Source organism: Primulina tabacum, chromosome 11 (genome assembly GCF_025594145.1).
Source record: "Primulina tabacum isolate GXHZ01 chromosome 11, ASM2559414v2, whole genome shotgun sequence".
Classification (NCBI taxonomy): domain Eukaryota; kingdom Viridiplantae; phylum Streptophyta; class Magnoliopsida; order Lamiales; family Gesneriaceae; genus Primulina; species Primulina tabacum.
The window spans coordinates 34,658,841-34,682,936 of record NC_134560.1 but is presented as its reverse complement, the minus strand read 5'-3'; the positions used below and the strand labels follow the sequence as shown (position 1 = coordinate 34,682,936).

Genomic DNA, 24,096 nt, shown 5'->3' with positions numbered 1-24,096 from the left:
GATCCAACTCTGAATGAAAATGCTATACCATTGGAAGGCTCTTCAAAAGAGCAAGAGCCAAGAAGAAGCAAAAAGGCTAGAATCTCAAACTCCTTTGGTCCAGACTTCCATACTTTTATGTTGGAAAATGAACCAAAGAACATACAAGATGCTCTGGCTAGCTCTGAAGCTACTTGTTGGAAAGAAGCCATCAACTTTGAAATGGATTCTATTTTGCAAAACCATACTTGGGAACTAGTGGATCTTCCACCAGGTACCAAGCCATTGGGATGCAAATGGATATTGAAAAAGAAAATGAGAGTTGATGGAAGTATTGAAAAATATAAAGCCAGGATTGTGGCCAAAGGGTATAGACAAAGAGAAGGTCATGATTTCTTCGACACGTATTCACCAGTTTCAAGAATAACATCCATTCGTGTACTCATTGCTATTGCAGCTTTGCATAACCTTGAGATACATCAAATGGATGTCAAAACGGCGTTCTTAAATGGTGAACTTGAAGAAGAAATATATATGGAGCAACCTGAAGGCTTCATTGTTAAAGGACAAGAAAAAAAGGTCTGTCGTTTAATTAAGTCACTATATGGACTTAAAGAAGCGCCCAAGCAGTGGCACGAAAAATTTGACAAGGTAGTATTGTCAAATGGATTTAAGATTAATGAAGTGTGACAAATGTGTTTACATTAAAGGCACTCGAGAATCTTATGTGATGGTATGTCTATATGTGGATGACATGCTAATAATGGGGAATAACCAAGAGTTGATTAAGGGTACAAAGAAAATGTTTACAAAACATTTTGATATGAAAGATATGGGTATTGCTGATGTAATTCTAGGGATTAAAATCTTTAGAACTCCAGAAGCAATAGTTCTATCTCAATCTCATTATGTTGAAACAGTGTTAAAGAAGTTTAACGCTTATGACTCTATCCCAGTAAAAACGCCTTTAGACGTAAATGTTCATTTGGCGAAGAATCGTGGAGAACCAGTTTCCCAACTGGAATACTCCAAAATTATTGGAAGTTTTATGTACATTACTAATTGTACTAGACCTGACATCGCTTGTGCGGTTAACAAGTTAAGTCGGTTTACGAGTAACACTAGTTATGCACACTGGAAGGCAGTTGACAAGGATGCTTAGATATTTAAAGCACACCTCAGAATATGGACTAAATTACACAAGGTATCCTGCAGTACTTGAAGGATACTGTGATGCAAATTGGATTTCTGATACCAATGACTCCAAATCCACCAGCGGCTATGTATTTAGCATTGGTGGAGGAGCAGTCTCTTGGAGGTCATCGAAACAAACTTGCATTGCTAGATCTACCATGGAATCAGAGTTCATAGCGCTAGATAAAGCTGCAGAAGAAGCGGAATGGCTTCGCAACTTTCTAGAGGACATTCCATGTTGGACAAGTCCAGTGCCAGCAATCTTGATACATTGCGACAGTCAGTCGGCAATTGCAAGGGCACAAAACAGTATGTACAATGGCAAGTCTCGACACATTCGTCGAAGACATAATACTGTGCGACAGTTGATCTCTAATGGAGTTATATCTGTTGATTATATTAAATCAAATGATAACTTAGCGGATCCGCTTACAAAAGCATTAAATAGAGATCAAATGTACTGTCTGTCAAGAGGAATGGGTTTAAAACCTACCAGATAAATTTTTCATAGTGGCAACCCAACTTGTAGATTGGAGATCCCAAGATCTTGGTTCAATGGGACAACTAAATTATGAAAACTTGAGGAATCACTCCTCATTCCTGAGACAATGAGTGAAATTTCCTACAAAGATAGTGAGGTTAAGTATTGTACTTTTAATGATTCTGTAGCTTGCAAAAGCGGGGTAAGTAGGATACCCTTTTACAAGGAGATCACCTATGTACGTGTGAGGACGGGCCGCCTCAATGAAACACGTATGAAGCCAAGATGTGTTCCATGGCCAAAACAGACACAACCGATAACACAAAATGGAAATGGAAGAAAGGTTATCATGTGGGTTCAGTTGTCTGGGTTTACATGAACCGCCAAGAAGTTCAAGACATCACGTTCACTTCGTGGCCTAGTAAATCCGATTGTATTCCACTAGGGCAGGTTCAAAGCCAAAAGCTACCTCTCCTGATGTGATAATTTTTCGTATATACTCCCTCTTATACATCACGAGCATTCATGCATTAATTTCATTCATGTGGGGGATTGTTGGAATTTTGGTGCTTAATGAATGAAAATTAAGCAAATAAATCAATGTGTTTGATTGGAAAAATTCGAAACGAAGAACGAAGCTTAATGAACGAATATTAAGTTCGATGGTTCTGAATAAAACTCGAGAAGAGTTCATCAAATGTTGAAAGAAACTTAAACGAGTAGTCGGAACGTGTAAAGGATGAAAACCGAAGAAAAAAAAATCGCGTGTACAGTAGCCGACGCGCACTCGCGCGCGGGCGCGCACCCGCGCGCATGTCTGCGCGCGGGTGCGCTCGGCAGCAGCGCGCGCGTGCAGGCGCAAGCGGGTGCCTGCAGGTCTTCGTGTCCCTTCGAATTTTCTGATGTTTTTTCATTTCATTGGCATTGTTTGATGATTGTGATCAGTTACAATGGCCAAGGGACACCCCCTATGAATGAAAGATCATGTCTTTTAACATGAAAATATTAAATGCTTGATATTTTGAAAATCAAAAGAGAACACACATATCATAACATCATTTTTGCATATTGTCTTCTTCCTTCTTCTTCAAGAGAGAGTTTCTTTTTTTCTTTGTGATAGAACTTGAATATTTGAGTGTGCTCATTATTCAAGTGTTGTAGTTGTATTTGGGAGAAGATTACAACAACCTCTAGCACATTGTGAGGGGCAAATTTTTCTTAAGGAGAAAGTGTTCAACACTTGCCTCTACAAAGTCATTCATCTATTTTCTTCTTGCTTTCCTCTCATATTTGAATACCACAAACAACAAAATTTTCCTTAACGGAAATCTTCAAACCCCGTAGTTATATGAGACATGATTTTTTATATTCGAGATTTAATTATAACAATTTCTTTCTTCAACTCAAAAAAAAGAACTAAGTGCTTTTTTTCTGGAAAACATATTTTCTAAACTTCAGTCTTCTTTATCTTGCCAAAGACATAATATAAGATAGTTGGATTCAGTGTTTCGAATCACCGCAACATATCAAAATGAGCTAGCTAGCTGTATAGCTCACTAAATTGCCAATTCAACCCAACCAATCTTGGGATGTGGGTTAGGCGGGATTTTTTTTAAAAAAAAAAATTGAAAAACTATAAGAACAATTTTTATTTTTTTGGTAATAAAAAATGCTATGAACATTATAAATGCAAAGAAAATGGAGAATAAATCTTAGCTAAACAGTTCAACAAATACTTAAAATCATTATAATAAGAAATTAAGAATACAAAATATTAATCGGTTAAACAATATATGACGAAAACAAAAAAATAATTATCATTAAAGTTCATTTAAAGTAATCCAATTATAGTCAAAAACTTATGTGAGACGGTCTCACGGATCGTATTTTTTGAGACGGATCTCTTATTTGGGTCATCCATGAAAAAGTATTATTTTTTATGCTAAGAGTATTACTTTTTTTGTAAATATCGGTAGAGTTGACCCGTCACACAGATAAAGATTCGTGAGACTGTCTCACAAGAGATCTACTTCCAACTAAAACTTAAAAATATCTATTTAAAAAAAAATTGAAATAGAAATTTCTACAAAAAAAAAAAAATAAATAAATAAATATATATATATATATATATATATATAACCTTAATCTAGCAGGGCTAGCCCGCCCCGACCTAGCCCACAACTCAAATGAGCTCAAGCCGTTTGACAGCCCTTCCAATATGTTGATATTTCATCCACTCAGCCCGCCCAATTTCTACGACGATACGATCTCAACTCTTGAGTTGACAAGTCTAATTACCATTGTGGATGTTGTACTCTCGTATGTTCGTTCATATTCATATTGGTCGTGTGTCGCTCGCTTTTCGACTGCTCGTGACTATTGAGCTTCCACCTTTTTTCAGACACTATTATATATATACTATATTAAAATGGATAAAACATTTAGAGAAACTATATTCGATATTTTAATGGATATCCAAATTCATCATTACTTTAAACAAAACAAAAAAAACACACAAATTATATATGCAAAAAAAATTTAAAAATATATATTTTGATGATTTCACAAATAAAAAACAGTTATTTATAAAGTATTATTTAGAGTTTTTTAACTTGATATTTAGCATAATCAACGAATTTCGAATGTATCAGACTAATAGAACTGTAACGGCTATTTAGAAAACTAGAAACATGATAAATTAATATGTATTGATATATTAATTAGATATAAATATTTTGGTGTTAATTTTGACAATAAAATGTTTTTTAGTTCTTAAAATTTGAATACGAGATTATCGAACAAAATACAAGAGTAGATTGCCTAGCTCATGTTTTTAGATAAAACATTCGTTGTATATTATTCGTTTAGGCAAAAACTTATGTGAGACGGTCTCACGGCTCGTATTTTGTGAGACAGATCTCTTATTTGGGTTATCCATGAAAAAGTATTACTTTTTATTGTGAATATCGGTAGTGTTGATCCGTTTCACGAGATAAAGATTTATATTTCACAATGGTTTGTACACACTTGAATTATTATTATTTTTTTAAAAAAAACAAGATATATGGATATAGAAATGAAAATTTTTGTTTTTGTTTTTCAAGGACAAAAACTTAACAGAAGTCGAGAAGCCATATTTCTGGCTTCTGGAACAATACTTTTTAAAATATTTTTTTAGTAAATTTAACTTGTTTAAAAAAATAATATTCCAAGTTGCCTATTTTCGAATTTTTTTATATAAAAAAAGACAAAAATTTTGAGGTAAGTAATGCTCACCCTACTCAGACAAGATTCAGTGTTATTCAGGTTTGAACTCGTTAAAGCATAGATCTTTGAATTAGAACTCTTCCCACTTCAGTACTTTAGGAATAATTCTAGCTCAATATTTTTAATCAGCCTTAGTGGAGCTCCAGTTTTGAATTTACTTAGAAGATTATTTTTTTTACAAAATTATTTGTTAAAACATAATAAACTATTAAAAATAATCATATATATAAAGCTCATTATTCGGTGATGCAAAATGACCATCTACGAAAACGGCTTAGCAGAAAAATCAATTTGGGACAAGTCACATTTCACGTCACATGCTAAATCGAATGTTATATTGGCAAACTGATGGTTAAAAGATCAAACTGATTGTAACGAAAATAGCAAGCATTTGCGGTATTTTGGCCAGCCTCATCATCTCGGTTATCCAAATGGAACGATTCAGTATCTACAAATCATATTAAAAAAATTTGAATTGGAATTTAAGATGTTGATAAATGACAATAAAAATACGATATATGTGCAGCTGATTAAGCAGACCTCGTCAGTTTGGTTCAGTCTAACTGACGAGCCCAACTGAATGATCAGTCTAGCTGACGAGCCCAACTGCCTAGCGGACATCAAAATTATATAGGCTCAGGAAAAGTGGGGCCAACAAAGCGGAAATGACCGTTTCATTATCAGAAACATTATAGAAACTTTCCAAGCGGTCATATTATTGTATCTAACGTATATATATCATTCATGGAGCTGATAAATACAATATCTTTAAGATCAAATATAATCTTTTGAAGGGAATTCAAAGTATGAACAACTAACAAGAAGAAATTAGCTAGAATGAAAATAAACTCAAGTGTGAGGATACATTTGATATATACTTACACTGTAAAAATCTTCACACGCAATCATTCACTAAAGAAAAGTGGGTTCCGCAGCGTACAATGTGCGCCGCGGAAAGATATCCACCACATGCAATGCACGCTGCGACGCACACTGTAATGTTAAAGGCCGTCTTAAGTTTGAAACTATTTGCAGCGTGCGGTTTACGCTGCGGTTTACTCTAATAACGGCGTGCAGAGTGTGCTATTGATAGTTATCTTTCGGCAGCGTGCACCGCACGCTATGGTTAAAAATATCAACGTCATCCACATAAAGATAGCCTTCAAATTGAACATTGACTTGCTAAATGCATCAAATGCCTCCACACCTATGTCCCGACAACTCCTTCAAATCCTCCACAAGAGGTTCCAAGTACACATCTATATCATTTCCCGGTTGCTTTGGACCTGGTATTAGTAATGTTAACATAAGATTTTCCTTCGACATGCACATCAATGGAGGAAGATTGTAATTGACCAAGATACTCTCATTATAATTTTCTTTGATCATTTTCTTGACATCTTCCAATGATACCTTAAATTCAAACTCTACTTCATTCTTATGTAAAGCTATCTTAAGGCATTCTATTTCTTCTGGTTGGAGCTCTTTATCTGCTCTTAGTTAGATCATTGTTACTTCCAAACCGTCTAGAATCCTTCATTTTTGGGTTCAAAAGTTTTCCTTCATCACCACGCTTGCTGCGAAAATGGTTTGGCAATTTTCTGTAAAATGCCTCTCTAAGTCTCTGGACTATGATTTTGTGATCACAAGGTGTTATGAATACTAATCGTCTAGTCTCATTTTCTTGCATATAGGACTTAAACATTTGTAGGAAATTATTTCCTAGCAATATGTCAGCTCATGTATCATGATAATAGATCGGTGATGTTTTGACCTTATACCAAGGCGTTTGTCCAGCACCTCCAATTATGATTTCGGTCATCTTAATCCCCTTACATAAGATTAAGATTCTTCTAGAGAAATCTCTTCCAGAAATCTTTGGTAGTTCTTCTTCCAAATTATTTGGAAAATCCCTTCTTTTTGCGGTACAGATTCCAGCTCCTGAATCAATATAAACAACAAAATATTATGTCTTATATTGTTCGTATAACATTCCTACTGGAATGTATATTGAGAAAGGATATGTGGTCATTGGATTTTTCACATCTTATCTTCTGCCATGAACTACATTCCGTATTCTAGACGTTCTCAAGGTTTATGTTCCTCGAGAAACTCTAGTCCAAGAACCAGTCGATCTGGTTCTTTCCCTGGAATTCCTTTGATATGAACTTCCAATTCTCCTATATTAATCATTCCTTGGTAAGTTCCTATCATAGGCTTGTTCTAAATAGCATATGGTATTACAAGAGAATTGATTCCTTTGTTTCGTAATATCAAATACTATTTATACTTCCTTCCACCCTTCTGGGCACTGAGCTTTCTTATTGTAGAAAAACTTTTTGGCTCCTGTTGGGTTTCTTTGACAAGTGATTTTCCACACCTGTAACTCGTAATTCTATCCCCTTGAAAAGATAGTCTTCTTGATTTTAATCTAAGACTTTGATTCCTCTGTAGAATCGGTTTGTCTTGTATTTGGATATATGTTTCCTGTATTAAAGGAAACTCAACTCTTTCTGGATAAATTGCCTGAGCAAATTTTCCAAATATCTCAGGTATTTGAATGAACTCGTTTCTAATAAACAATTCTGAATGATGTGTATTAGATAGAGCATATGAAATTTGATAAGTAATAGAATATGGTCTATTACATTCTTTCATCAGTCTTTTTTCCTTGAAATTCTGATGTAATGTCAAGGCTCGACTGAAATCTCAATCTGCCAAATTGTAGGCAATTCTCGGATAGATTATTCCTGCAATCTTTCCTGCGCAGAGATTTTCTGAGATAGTTCCAAGTACTGAATCTTGAAGGTTCCCCATTCTTTTTATCGCATATAGCAATATCAATGGGTGAATCTATTCCTTCTTTGAAAGTATGTTTTATCATAATTTGGATTCCTACAATATGAATCCAGGACATGGTTCGCGCTACTTCTATCTTGAGTTTTTGTAATTCCTCCTTGATCTCTTCAGAAGAAATTAGTCGCATGTCCATTCTATTTCCTGTAAGTTCCATTGGAATTGTCATTTTCCTTCTGGAAATTTATAGATTAGATGATGCTTTCTTTTTCTTAGGCCAAGACTTCCTAAGAACTTTTCTACCTGTCCTGCAGAGAATCCCTGATATCTCTGAAGACTAGGATTTTCTCTCATGATCTTTTGGACCATGTTATGAGATATTGTTGACCGGCTAAAGAAACCAGACAAATCTTCATGTGTTTCATGTCGAAACACCTCGTCTTCAGTCAGATTCCGATTCAGTTCTATCAGATTCTTACTGACTCGAGACTTCTTCTTCTTCATAAATACTTTCGTTTGAGGCAATATCCTCAAATCGGTATACCTGAATAAGATCTTGGTAATAAACTGCTTATTCAATATCCGTGGTTAGATCGAAGCGTTTAATACCTCTTTTTTCATTTTCTGGACAGTTGGTTGATATATGACATCTTGCTCCACATGTCCAGCAATTACAATCCTTGAAACTTTCATTAGCTCGAGTATGAGCTCTTCTGAAAGTCTTCTTCGTAGGTATTCTTCTTGTGCTTTGGGATGTACTCGAGGCTTGGGATGATATTCTACTTCTTGATCGGTCCACTTCTTTTGCCCAGATTTATAAGATCTGGCCTTTTGTCTGTACCAAACTGTTCTTGTTTCCAAGAACTTCTTCCACCTCTAGCATAAGGATGAGTCCTAAAACTTTTCCTCTTAAATTTCTGTGATTTACTTCCAATAATTATTGGAAGATCATTTTCCTTACAATACAAAGGAATACGTTTATTAATATCCCTTAAACGTTTGTAATTTTGTGTAGCGCTGCCAAATGATATCATTCTGCCAGTTTTCATTTAAGGAAAGAGGCTCTTCATGCCAATGTATCTTGATGGTCAGGGACATATTCCCTTATTAGCATTTCTCTCCAGGGACTTGGCATCTTGGTGAAGAAGAACTGTATTGCTATACTTTCTTCTACCCCTGAATTTCATCTATATTTAGTGAATAACATAATATTTTCATCCACTAAACATATGTCATGTAATTCAAGGCTATACAGAGCTTGAGTATATTTCTTTCTCTTCTCTGTATCTTGACTGTTAAAAAAGTCTACCCCTATAAAATGTGCTTTAAATAGGGTAGTCATTTTTCCAGCTATATCACTAAGAGATTCTCCCGCTAGGATTGACTCTTTAGTTTCTAATGAAGTCGTGTCCCAAGCAATTTTAATTGATCCCGTAAGACTCATTTCTAAAAGTTTAATGAATCATTCTCTGTTGAAATCAAGTGTTCCTGCAGTGATTCTCATAGCAGATGTCCAGTCGTCTATGATATCTTCTCTGTTTTTGAAATCTTGTACATCAAGGTTAAGCATAACCCCATAAGGATGTATATGTTCTAAAACAGTTTTCCCATAGGGTGTTTGGTGCAAGGGAATTTGATTTCTCATTATCCTTGTTCCCGCTGGGTGTGATTCCCCACCAGTATAGAAATCGAGTTGATATTTTCTCATATTTATATTCTGATATCCCACATTTTCCCTTGGTGGTTCCTGAGAAGATGACCAGGTTATAGAAGATTGTTCTCCTCCCGTTGTGTTCATCTTCAGATCTACGACCTTGAGATTTGCAAATGATTCTGCAAGGTCTTGTAGATCCTCGAGATCAATCTTTTCTAAAGTTGTCATCAGATTAATTTTTTTTCTGAGACAGATTTAATTAGATTGATCATTTTTTTCTTTTTCAGTCAAATATTTTGACATTACTTTGGCATTCCCTTGTTGTAACAAGGGTTCAGTATCAAAGGATGGTGGTAACTTTCATTCTGAAGTTCTCTTACTAGAACTTGGTTGTTGTTCTAGGATTTGAATTCTTGTTCGAATATCCTTTATATTCCAAGAATTTCTTCATGGTTTTCAAGGATTTTCTCCACATTTTGTGGTACATAATACATCATATTGTCATAGTTTTGTACCGTCTTTTGAATTTCTCTAAGCTCCCTAGAGTTTAGAGGAATCCGGTACTATTTATAAGAACATGTTATTTTGAATCATAAGTTTACCTTAGGACTCTGATAAGTTTCTTCTTGATATCTAACCATGGTTAGATCTTCCTGTTTCATATATTCTAGAGTTCTGGAATATATCATGTAAATAAATAATCTGGAACCTGAGTTCGTATTCATTTTATTTTAGAAAATTCTTCTTCTCAAACATTTAATTACTTCATAATATAAATTCGTATGTTTGAAATAATTTTACCTAGGCTTCTGATATCATTTTCCTCAGGAAAATCAATCCCTTGAATATAAGGGTTTTTTTGTCACTTTTTTATTTTTAGGGAGTTTGGACAAAGTTTTTGAGGTATAGGAAGTTAGAATAAACTTAAGTTTGGGTTTGAGGATTTAAAGCCAATTTTCCGAATCGTTATTGTCTTTTTTTTCCCCTTATATTTTGATGTAAATTGTTTAAGATGTTACACGCAAGCCAGCATATATTAAAATTAAAAATATTTTGAAACCATTTTTATAAGACCATTTTTATAAGATTTTTTATATAACGAGTAATTATTTTAGCATAATAACATTTCTTTATTTTTAAAATGAGTAAAAACTTGTGTGAGACGGTCTTACAGGTCGAATTTTGTGATATAGATCTCTTATTATGTCATCCATGAAAAAATATTACTTTTAATGCTAAGTGTATTACTTTTTATTGTGAATATCGGTAAGGTTGATCCGTCTCACATATAAAGATTCATGAGACTATCTCACAAGATACCTACTCTTTAAAATATATGATGTTTTTAAAATAAATATAATTTTTAAATTATGATTAATATTAATTTTAAGGGTGTCATATACAGACATCCATATTAGTTGGTGATACTTACTCAAAAAATATCATATACATATTATATTAACATCTTCATTTTCTCACATTTATTTTAACGTCAACATTAACATTCATCATTTTTATATTTGACTGTCTGCTTATCCATCTTTATACTTATTTTGTATTAAATAAATACATTTTTAATTTTATTTACATTATTTAAATGATTGTTACTTAAAATATTATTTGAAATTTTTTAATCACTTAAAATTATTTCAACTTTATTAAAATATTAGAATGTTTTTTTTTTTTGAAAATAATATGCTAAAAAATTACAAATTGAATTTTTAATTTTTTTAAAAAAAAATTAAAACATTCCTCCACGTTAATTCAAACACGTATTGGTTTCAACGTGAATGCTCTAACCAACTGTATATATAATAATATCATAACCGGAGAACACAATTACATGTACTTTACACGCGCTAAATTCCTGGTAAGCAGAAGAAAAAGAAATTTCCTGTTAACGACCAAAGCTGAAAATTATCCAAGAATTTCATGCAGATTGATCCCTAACTGAGCAGGGGGAACCATCGTTCTCGGAAGTCGGAGTGGTGAGAAATCATGAAGAACAGGAGCACGAGCAGCATTCCCACTCCCCACGGCGTGCTCCCTGCCCCGTGGATGGCGTCCTGCTCCGGCGAAGCCAAGAGGAACCAGCTCGACTTCTCCAACCTCGCCAACAAGTGGACGGCGAGGAGCAGCAGCAGCGGGGACACCATGAGGACGAGCTTCAGCTGGTCGAAGAAGCCCTCGAAGATGGATTCGTGGTTGGCGTACCAGGTCATGCCCAAGAAAGCGAAGAGAATCGAGAGGAAGAAACAGAGGTGGAGGGGGATCGAGGGGGAGTCGTGGTGACTGTGATTCGACATTTTTGGTGGTTTTTTTTTTTTTTTTGGGTGATTTGGTGGAGATCTAAGATGAGTATATACGTTGTATGGAAAGTAGAGATTTATGTGGTTTGGAGTTAAGTTTGGAGCGGGGAAGATGGGGTTATATATATAGAAGAGTATAGTGGAGTGGGGTGGGTCATACGCCTAACGAATTGAGTCATATATATTAAAAAAATGGAAGGTTTGAATTAAGTATATTTGAATTATAATTTGATTTAAATTTTTTTTGCTGAAGTTTTTGTTTCGCGAAATATTCGAACATATTTGCGATTTATACCTCGGATATTAAAATTCGAGAATGAAGGTTAGAAAACTCGAAACTATTCGAAATGCTCGAAATGTATATATATTTAATATATAAGAATATCATATTAAAAATATTAAAATTCGTGAACTATCAACAAAACTGAAGTTGGAATTAAAAGATAGAATTTTGCCGATAAAAATGTAGAGAATTTGTTGTAGTTTTACATGGTGTTCTCTGGAGATTTCCACATATATGATATTCTAGAATAGTGGTTATGGAGTCCTGATAAAAAACAAATTTAGAGCGATTGAAATTGGAGAATAACAAGGCAAAAATTTGTGTAAGACAGTCTCACGAGTCATATTTCGTGAGACGGATCTCTTATTTAGGTCATCAATGAAAAAATATTACTTTTTATGCTGAGATTATTACTTTTTATTGTTAATATCGGCAGGTTTGATCCGTCTCACAGATAAAGATTCGTGAGATCGTCTCACAAGAGACCTACTCAAATAACAATTAAGTCGTTGAATAATTTAAATGATTTTAATTGTACTACTCCCATTTACGTACTATAATATTCAATCAAACGGTAAGCATTCGATCTTACATATATAATATTTATTTCGAGTATAATATATATTTTATGCGCAAGGATGATGTTTTTATTTTTTCTGATTTTTATGTAACTTTTCACAAAATATGATTTCTCCATATCTCTAATTTTTTTCTTCTCTCTTTTCATCGCTGGTTGTAAATTATATATATTACATGGATAAAAATATAAAAATTAATTAATGGTTAGGGGAAATTGAATTTGTTGGAAATGATGAGTTGGCGCGTGTAATAAAATTTTCTTGCAGGTTAAGAAAAATTAACCTTTTTCTTTCTCTATTTTTGAAAAAGAAAGAATTAAGCTTTTTAAAGTCCAAAGGTTATGCATACTTTTGGATGCATTATTGGATCCCTTACCTTTATTATTAAAAGTAAAATGTAATCAATATAAAACACATTGGACGGTGAAATGAGTGGCGATGTACAGACACGTGTCACCGACCAAGGACCAGATCTTGAGGTAAAAGTGAAGGTGACACCCTCCCCTGCCGGTCGCCTTTTGATTTATAATTGGTCTACTTTTACACCCCCAAGACCTTCTTACAACATGGTAGAGTTTCTATTATTGTTAAATTAAGTGGAGAAGTTTATATTTTTGATCTTATAATTTATAAATTTTGTTATTTTTGGTTATATTATTGATAAATTTGTAATTTTTTTTCCCGATCTGATCTATTTTTACGGAGTGTTGTCGTGACGTCAGAAAATGATGATGTGTTATCAAAATATGAAATTTTCTACTTGGGCGTAATTTTTGCAACGTTCATTCAGTCGATCATTGAATAGTTGATGATGATCCACAATAGACTATACTATTAACATTGAATTGATTCTAGAACAAGATTTTTGTTCACAATTAACAAACTTTGTTTAAGATTATTAAGTACAATTGTCATGTAAATTTGGTGTATCTTCTGAATTTTATCAGTTTTTTTATTAAAAAAAAAAATCACGAGGGATCCACCCAATATGAGTGGCTAACATCTGAGATGTCCACGTCACTTTATGCTAACGCATACATCACACGATAGCATATAATTGTATTATCTGTTTATTGATTGTGGTCTGTACATTTCATTTGGTTCATTAAGAATTTTTTTCCCCGTTGATTTCTCTGTTTTTCCGCAAGATCGAGATTTGATTTTGACCAGTAACACCAGTTGAGATCTTCTTTGCTCAAAGATCAATAAAATTTGGTTCGGATTTTCTAACAAGTGATATCAGAGACGATTTTCTCTATCTCCGAACTTTCAAAATCAATGACATCATCCAGCAAGATTCATATATTCTCCAAAGAAGGGTTTGATGATTGAAAAATTAGAATACACGAAAATGATATGTAACTACGTAATCACTGATAGGCCACTCAAGATCATGAAGAAAAATACTGCAATTGCTATTATTCAAGGAGTACCACAAATGGTCGAATCATAGATCAGAATGTACTTCTAATGAAAAAGAAGACAAATCTGAATAATGTTAGGCAAAGATATTTTTGCAAGATATCCGACAAGAATATTTTCAGTAAAATCAAAATTTGTGCTACTGTAAAAAAGATTTGGGAAAAATTGATTCATCTGTGTAAAGAAAACAACTAGATGAAAGAGAACAAACTTACTGTTGCGATGCAAAAATTTGAAACGTGAAAATAAGCCCGGTGAATCTTTAAATGACTTAAATGAGAGATTCAGCAACAATATTATTGAGTCAGCAACTTTGGAAAATGTTACACTAACAAAGAAATTGTCTTGAAGGTTATGAGAGCTCTTCCGAGAAAATAAGATGTCAAAACCATTGCAATGAAAGAGTAAAGATTCATTACAATGCAAAGTATGTTGTTTCAAATGGGAGGTGTTGCCATCTTGCTCTTGCAACTAATGGACGGTCGAATCGAGACACACAATGCTTGATAAAAGAAGTCAAATCATTTCACATTTGGCACGATCACGTGCCTGACACGCCAACAAGTTTTCTTCATAGACCGTATCATCCGATGTATTTTTGTTTTGATAATGATCATGATTTTTTTTTAATATTAGTATATTTCATTTCAAACTGTTTGGGCTAAAACATTTAAATTATGACAGCCCAATTTAATTATAAGCCCAATTAATTGTCTAAGTCCAAAAATTTAAATTAATAGAAAAAAGAGGCCAATTAATGTATTTAAATAAGCAGATAACGTAAGTAAGGAGATCGTGGGAGGAATTCATGGCTAGTTGCTGTAGTGGACGTGATCATGGATAGTGGAGGAAGTGGGGAGTTGAGCAGCCAAGAGTTGAAGAAACGGTCTCAAGCGTGAACAAATAGGGAAGATTAAGCAGCAAAGAAAAGACAGACAACTCTACATACAAAAAATCTGCAAAAGGATCTCTGCTAATTTTCAGTCTTCAAGCATTAATTTTCAAGCTTCACAGTAGTTGTTCTAGTATTTTAGATCTTCTTATTTTAGATTTCAGCGATAATTTAGTATTTTTTTATGTTTTGATGAATTCCTACAATTTTTGTAAATTCAAAATTGTGTTGGAAATTTATTTCCATCAATTTCCAATAGTTTTCTTCATTTTGACATTGCATTTGTTTTAGGAGATTAGAACCGACAGTCGAATTTAGAATTCACGTCGCTTGAATATTTAGAAGTTATATTTTGTTGTTTTTCACCCAAGTTGGTGCAACTTCGCACCTGGCACGCCTGCAAATATCAATATTGTGCAAACAATTTTTGGCACACCCGGTGGGACACCATTATGCCTGTAAGAAGAAACGAAAATGTCAATCAAGGTGATAGAGAGTCTCTACCTAGCCAGGAAGAGACTCATGCTCCATAGACAGAACAACCGGCTGCTGAAGAGCCGATCAAGGAGTTGGATTTGCATCCAAGTCATGTTTCAGAGGTATATGCTCATATTTCAAATTATTTGGTTGAAAAGTTGATTGGGATGAAAATTGAAGAAATATCACAAGCACTGTCGAAATCTGTGTCTAATTGCTTGAAGACAATATTGGGTAAACCGAACCAATTAATCAACAAAGAGCAGAGTGCAAGTGAAAAAGAAGAGAACCAGGAAAGCAACCAAGTCCATGAATTTGACCAAGGAGTAAGAAACTCAAGGGCTGGTGATCCCCGCTGCTCAGAGTTCGCACTCCCAAACCAACAAGAAGGAAGGTATACACCGCCACGTAAAAGGGAGGAAACTTTAGGTGGAAGAGTTCGGTCATATCCGCGTACAGATGGGGCAGGGAGTTCGAAACAACCTGTCAACCAAGTCTATACGATTACTAATCCTTTGTATCATCAACCAGGAATGTATGATGATATACCACACTTGGGTTATCGGGAAGTTGATGGAAGTTTCCAAGGATGGAATGCTGGTTAGAATACATGGGCTTAGACTCAGGGGGGCAAACTATTATCACCATCTGCTCCCCAACAAAAATGCAACAATGATCCATCCTGATATATTGAGAGAAATTGTACAAGAAATGTATGGGCTGGGCTTGAGACAAATTGGCCGCCTAGAGTTTAACAAGCCATACCTCAACCACATAAATGTCAACAATCCATTTGCAGGCCTATTTTCTGGAGAAGATAGTCAATCTAGCCTTGAGTATATTGCTAGGTTCACTATAAACTGTGTGGAGCTGGCGAACTTCGAAAACTTTACTAGTTTGAAGTTGAGATTGTTCCAAAATACTCTTACTGGCACGATATTCTCGTGGTATGCTGCACTTCCCCGAAACTCAATTTTAAGTTGGCAAGATATGGAGAAGCAATTGCATACTCAGTTTTACCGAACTGAGCTTGAGGTGTGCATCGCTGATTTTTCAAGGAAGTTTCAAAAAAAAGAGAAACAACTGATATGTTCTGTTGGAACTTTTCAAGTTCGCAATCTTAATTTTGATGATAACAAAACTTGTCAATTATGTTACTGATAATCTACCTTAGTGTGCAGCACCTAGAATAACTCACGAGCTGTTTACATCGCAAACTGAAGACCCAACTGATCGAACAAACTGAATCAGTCTAACTGTTACGTCAATTGAGCAGTTTAGCTGATTTTCCAGTTGATAGGTGGTTCAGCAGGAGAACCTCAGAAGCCTGGCCATCCAAATGAGTGTTCAACTGATGAAGAAACCCAGTTGATCAGTTCAATTGAACAAGAGTGAAATCAATTCAACTGACGAGTCAATTGATTTCACCAGCCCAACTGAAGATCAGTTCAGCTGACCAGTTCGAAGCATCAGTCAGAATCTTTCAGTTATGGATGAAGACAAACTCTTTCAGTGGAGTCCAGCCGTACGTGAAGGTACAAAGCCATTGTCCAATCCAAGGACAATAATGGATGTTGCATCAGAGCATTAAAGACAAAATGTTTCAGAAGGGCAGTCGAAAAGTCGAGACATAAAGTCCAAGAAACGAATTCAAGATGCAACAGATACAATAAATTAGTCTCATTGTACGTTCAGTTTTCCCGTCTATATAAAGAGAAGACCAGTGAACACTCAGATATAGAAATATAAACCGCAAGAAGAAGCTGAAGAAAAAGAACGAGATTCAATACAAAAAGCTTCTTCAAGAAAGAAAAGAAAGGGCACACACGTTGCACATATGCTTTCAGAAGCATTCAGCCCAGAGGGACACTTTAACGTGTTATCTGCTTAGTTTATAAGCCATTTTCCCCCAGTGTGTGCGAACATCCTTGTTCAGTTCTTACACACAAATTCTCTCAACCACTCAAATACAGTCTTGCACAAAGACGTTAAACTTGTGTATGTAGTCTTTGACACATATACGTTAAAGAAATGTTGGCTGGAAGGTGCTGCCTTCAGTCGTAGCTAGGAGTTCAGTTTAGGCAGTAATGTAAGTCCTATCTGAGTGGGTTAGTACAAAGAGTTGTATAAATTAAAGTCTTCTAGTGGATCCTACTCGAGGCGGTAGAAGGGGTGACGTAGGAGTAGTTGAAGTCTCCGAACATCCATAAACATATCTTGTGTATTTAACTGATTAACTATTGTTTTCAAACTGTTTGGATCAGTTAGAGTATCCGTCAGTTCAGTTGTCACCATAACTAAACTGATGAATTCAAAAACTAATCTACCTTTTTTCGGTTATTCAGTTTACATAAGTTAAAATATTTTCTAATATAACAGTTTTCTTCACGAAGGATTACTTCGAGTTTCTTCCGTTTGATTTTTAATCAAACTCGATTTAATTCATCGGTGTTAATATTCTTAGAACACGAGCTATTGCAGCTCATTGAAGAATATTTTGTTTGAAGCATCCGAAAGATGCCAAGCAAACGATCCTTCAATTGATATCAAGCGGGTTGTTCTAAGAAGAACATTTGAAGAAAACAGTGTTTTAAAATTTATTACTTTAAAATAGTGTTAAAAGTTATTTAAAAATATTTCATACTATTTTCAAAACTATTTGAAAATATTTATATGTCTCTCTTTAGTAAAGAATTGAGAGGATTGACTCTGCAATTAATATTGTAGCCACTTCTTTAGACTCTTTGCTTAGGGGCTTTAATCAGCCTGCAGGGGACTGAGAATCATCTGCAAAGGTGCACAGCTAAATTGCTCGTTGAACAAGTTTTCAGTTGCAAGCCTACCAGGTCAGTTGTTATTCAGACGAAACTCATCCATGCTGGGAAGTTGATTGATTAAATCACCAGTTGTATTTCAGTTGAGCCTAGTCAGAGTCTGCTCGACCAGTTAGTCTGCGAAGAAGTCAATTTAAAGCAGTTTAACTGGTTTCTCTAGCAAATTGAACTCACAACCGATGCAACATTTCAAGCAGTTAAGCAACCAGTTGATGGTATATCCAGTTCTATCGCATAAACCAACTGATATCGGATGTTGTTTAAAATATGCTACTATTGTAGTAATTTTCTTGTTCAACTAATGTATGTACTCAGATGTAAATACAAGGAAATTTATTTAAATAAATATCATATTTGTTCAGCTGTGTTTCGTTGTGACTGAATGGATATTTCCAGATCTCTTGTCTACATTGATTGAATGATTATAATCCCTGAATGAATGATTATATAAATATCCTTCAGATACGAGTTTTATTCAGTTTTTGAGGGGGAGTTTTTTTTTTAAACTGAAATTATTGTCAATCAGTTTTAAAAAATTCAGTTGTTGAGAAAAATTATTTCCTTTTCATCAACTGAAAAGTATTATCTCAAATTCTGGTTATCTCTCTTAAAAAGTTTTTCAATTCAGTTTTGGAGGGGGAGTTTTTCAAAAACTTATTTAAATTTAGTTATAAAGGGGGAGCTTTTAATGATGTTTGAATATACTAACCATTGAGCTGAATATATTGCGCTTAACTACTCAAGTCTTTGTAATCATCAAAAAGGAGGAGATTGTTGGAACTTTTCAAGTTCGCAATCTTGATTTTGATTATAACAAAACTTGTCAATTATGTTACTAATAATCTACTTTAGTTTGCAGCATCTAGAATCACTCACGAGCTGTTTACATCGCAAATTAAAGACCCAACTGATCGCACAAACTGAATCAATCGAACTGTTACGTCAATTGAGCAGTCCAGCTGATTGTCCAGTTGATAGGTGGTTCAGCAGGAGAACCTCAGAAGCCTGGCCAGCCGAAGGATTGTTCAACTAATGAAGAAACCCAGCTGATCAGTCCAATTGAACAAGAGTGAAATCAATTCAACTGACGAGTCAATTGATTTCACCAGCCCAACTGAAGATCAGTTCAGCTGACCAGTTCGAAGCATCAGTCAGAATCTTTCAGTTATGGATGAAGACAAACGTTTTCAGTGAAGCCCAGCTGTACGTGAAGGTACAAAGCCATTATCCAATCCAAGGACAAAAATGGATGTTGCATCAGAGCATTAAAGACAAAACGTTTCAGAAAGGCAGTCGAAAAGTCAAGACATAAAGTCCAAGAAACGAATTCAAGATGCAATGGATACAATAAATGAGTCTTACTGTACGTTCACTTTTCCCGCCTATATAAAGAGAAGATCAGTGAAGACTCAGATATAGAAATATAAACCACAAGAAGAAGCTGAAGAAAAAGAACGAGATTCAATACAAAAAGCTTCTTCAAGAAAGAAAAGAAAGGGCACACACATTGCATATATGCTTTCAGAAGCATTCAGCCAAGAGGGACACTTTAACGTGTTATCTGCTTAGTTTAGAAGCCATTTTCCCTTAGTGTGTGAGAACATCCTTGTTCAGTTCTTACACACAAATTCTCTCAACCACTCAAATACAATCTTGCACAAAGACGTTAAACTTGTGTATGTAGTTTTTGACACATAGACGTTAAAGAAGTGTTGGTTGGAAGGTGCTGCCTTCAGTCGTAGCTAGGAGTTCAGTTTAGGCAGTAGTGTAAGCCCTATCTGAGTGGTTTGTACAAAGAGTTGTATAAATCAAAGTCTTGTAGTGGATCCTACCCGAGGCGGTAGAAGGGGTGACGTAGGAGCAGTTGAAGTCTCCGAACATCCATAAATATATCTTGTGTATTTAACTGATTAACTATTGTTTTCAAATTGTTTGGATCAGTTAGAGTATTCGTCAGTTCAGTTGTCACCATAACCGAACTGATGAATGCAAAAACTTATCTACCTTTTTCGGTTATTCAGTTTACATAAGTTAAAACGTTTTGTAATATAACAATTTTCTTCACGAAGGATTACTTCGAGTTTTTTCCGCTTGATTTTTAACCAAACTCGATTTAATTCATCGGTGTTAATATTCTTATAACACGAGCTATTGCAGCTCATTGGAGAATATTTTGTTTGAAGCATCCGAAAGATGCTCCGCAAACGATCTTCATGTTCATTGGTAGGTTCAAGGAAACAAAGAACATGTGCAAGGTGTTTATGCTAGAGACTGAGTTTGTCAAAATAGCCCAAAAGGAACTAGACTTAGAGCTGTAGAAGAAGTTTCAGGGTATGGAATTCAGATATTTTTTTGAACTTGCAGCAAAGGTTGGGGAGTACGAGAAACTATTGTTAGAGGAGCCGGCTAAGAAGAAAACAACAGTGAGCTCTTATTACCAGGAGGTATAAGAGATTGCCGTGGCCGAGATTCGATCTAACGGCTCGTGCATAGTCCCTTTACTCGAGAGAAAATTCACAGAATCAGAGAGGAAGAGCACCACCCAACCTTCCAAGGACTTGCAGTACACATTTGATGTTTCCAAGACATACGACATATTTGATTTTCTTGTTAAAGAAAAGTTCATCACTTTTCACCCGATCATCAAATTCCTGCTAAATGCGATTTGAAAAGTCGAGAATACTGTAAGTATCACGACTCATATAATCATTCTACTAAATTGTGTTGGGTTTAAAAAATAATTTTTAGGACATAATTAATAAGGGAATCTTGAAGTTCCCTGACAAACAAGAGTCTATGGCAGTAGCTTCTGTTAATGTGAATGTGACAGATTTGAAGGATCTTCTCAAATCGAAAAGAAGCCGATCATTTGCAGTGAAAGACCGAATAATTAAAAAATGTTGTATCCTGAAGGGTCAACTGTTTGAAGCTAACATAAGGAATAGTACTGATCGAGTAAGAACAGTTCGGCGGCGTTTCCCCAGAAGTGTTGGTGAATCCGCGGCCTATAGTCTGAGGAACCGACATTTCTTCGAGAGACTAGTTCATGAGAGTCGATGGTCTAGAGGGGATTCGTCACACCAATAGCACCAGAGATACTTGAACATGAGAAACACATATGGAGCTGAGTCACAAAGGATTGAAATCAGGAAAAAGCTAGCTGACCAAGATAGAGAGCCGCGTGCGAATGAAGTTGTAAAAGAAAAAATTATGGCGGGCAGGGGAGAAAAGACCAGGTCCGTCCTTCCTGCCAGATGCTAGTTTAGTGAGTCTTGGAGAGTGGCCCAACACAAAAGGTTCCCTAGGCCACTTACTAGGACTCAGAAAAGACGACTGTTAAGAGAAAGAGATATTGCGAGAAGAGAAGAGTCCGTTAAGTCGAGAAATTAACCCACAATTGATATTCCCGTCACCGGAGATCAGGTGGGGAGTAAGTTCAATTTTGGAAGATCATCTATTGAGGATAATTTAGTGGACGATGATTTGTTAAGTGAGGAGGATGATCAAAGAAGAAAAACAATCAATTTTTGTGTTGGGGAGTTTCACATCACTGTGGATTGTGCCACAGGAGTGATAATACTACTTGAGAGGTTTAAACTTGTCGAGGAAGAGTGCGTGGTGTCAATGTCAGAAGTAGCAGTTGAAGAGGTGAAGGTTGGCAACAAACTCTCCTAAGGAGGTTTAGGAGTTATCATCAGAGAAAATCACTTTAACAAGCCTAAGCAGGTGATTTTGGAAAAGCCATCAGCCGCTATGACTAAGCACATAAGGCCTTTATACATCAAGGCTCATGTTAATGGCAAGCCAGTGTCCAAAGTGTTCATCGACAATGGCTCGGCAGTGAGTGTCTTGTCAGTGAATATGTTGAAAATTTTGGGCAAACGTGAAGAGGACCTAATCCCCACAGAAGTTTATGTTGCTGCGTTTAAAGAGGAACCACCAAGACCATTGGGGTTCTCCCAGCTGATGTTACTGTGGGGAGTATGTCATCTATGTGCACATTTTTCATTGTGAACTTATCTGCCAACTTCCAAGACTTGTTATGTAGAGATTGGATCCATGCAAATCACTGCATCCCATCCTTAATACACCTGTTCTTTTTATTTTGGAAAGGAAATGATGTGCAAATTGTGGAAGCTGATGCACAGCCTTTTCAAGCTCATGCCAACACAGTGGAAGCCATATATTACAACGGCGATTTCGGGCCCATAAAAGTTCGTGGCGAGAATAGAAAATGGAGTCTAGTTTACATGCAGTCTTCAACCCCAAGTTCATTTTCGAATCATATACTTAAATCTACTGTCATCGGACCATATAGACCGATGATTCAGCCGAAGATCGAGGAGATTGATGATTGAATACAACCAAAAGGAGAAAAAGGTGGCCGAACCTCAATGCGGAAAGTCTGTGTGCAGCAGGTTCTGGATAGCGTATGCGATGAAGAACATGAATACCCATGGGATGGAAGTGATTTATGAATATAAGTTCGAAGAGGAGTATAAGGAAGATGAGGTTCAAGTTGACGAGTTATTAATGACGCCCTCTTAAATGGAAGATGGCCAACATGAGGTACAAGACTCGATAGAAAATCAACTTAGGGGAGCTTGATGATCCTAAGCTGGTATATGTGAGCACATTGATGGAAGAAGAAATTAAACAAGATTTGATAAGCTTGTGAGAGAGTGAGTATCAGTTCGAGATGAACTTTTATTTAGCAGAGATTTGGCCTTATGGCCATTTTAGCATATGTTTCTTTTTGGTTATCCTCGCTTGTATACTGTGAAATAGGGTAGCGAGAATATGCTCCACAGCCACTTTTGTGAGTTAATTTATGGTTTGAATAGTAGCATGTCAAGAGCTGTGTCTCTGACTTCTTGAAAAGAAATCTTGAACATGGGGAGTCGGCCTTATGACCACTTGTACATACATTTGGTTGATGTTTTTATTATTTATATATTACTAGAAATCGTTGATAAGGTAGACTACACATCCAATGAATAAATGGGTTGCTTGCATGTGCAGTGACAGACCTGTGAAGTAGGCCACCTAAAATATGGCTGGAAAGAGTTCCAGAGAATGAGGAGTTAAAGTTTACCAAACCAGACAACAAAGACTGAAGAAATAGCAGAGCAGAATGAGAACACGGTGCAAACAACAGAAGGGCGTGGAAGTTATGTTTTGATATAAGAGTAGGCTTACTAGCCACTTTTGTATATGTGTAGTTATTTATTTTGAGACTTCATGTGATGTAGGCCTTAGGGCCACTGATGTAAATATTCCTTGTTTGTGGTTCAATAATGAGACTGATCAAATGAAGTAGGCCAGCAGGCCAATTTCATCATTTTAGAGGTATCTGGTTTCATTAGGGACTCAGATGAGGAAATAATCGCGAGCGGGGAGTTTTAAGCCAACCTATGGTTTTACTTGAAGCTATTGAAGTGAGTTGTGTTAATTGGATTAAGAACGAATAGAAACTTCTTCCCAACATCCAGTATACAACATCAGATACAAACTCATCTTCATTCCACATCCATCACCCAACAACCACAACACCAAACCAACACTCAACAAATATAAAACGGAGCCATCGCATGCAAGAACAACAAGTAAACGTGTATGCAGGGAAAGGGGTCCAACTGAAGTGCAATGCATGCAAATGCTGCTTGGGTAGGGCGAATGTGATCCAAGTGATGTGCAACACATAAAGAAAATATTAGAGTTACCTATTGGCTGCCAATTCAAGGTCATATGCACGTTCATTAAACAAGAGAGTCAGTGATCTACCGAGGATTAATGCCAACACATGGCTTGAATCAGTTGTTTGTCAGTGGGGTGCACAAAAGCACCCAACTCCCCATAGGAACTTGATGATTGCAAAGAAACAAAGGGTAGTGGTGAACCGAGGAACCATGGTAGTTGGGGCATCGGTC

General features: G+C 35.7%; 1 protein-coding gene across 1 annotated transcript; it reads right to left on the bottom strand.

Moving 5' to 3' along the window:
• Positions 1–11,150: 11,150 nt before the first annotated feature.
• LOC142518352 (uncharacterized) lies at positions 11,151–11,775 on the bottom strand. Its single transcript, XM_075621108.1, has one exon. The coding sequence runs from the start codon at positions 11,675–11,677 to the stop codon at positions 11,318–11,320; it is 360 nt and encodes a 119-aa protein (XP_075477223.1). The 5' UTR covers positions 11,678–11,775; the 3' UTR covers positions 11,151–11,317.
• Between the last annotated feature and the right edge of the window lie 12,321 nt (positions 11,776–24,096).

Bases quoted from the DNA above. Each gene is read 5' to 3' on its own strand.
- LOC142518352 (XM_075621108.1), bottom strand. From the start codon at position 11,677: ATGTCGAATCACAGTCACCACGACTCCCCCTCGATCCCCCTCCACCTC.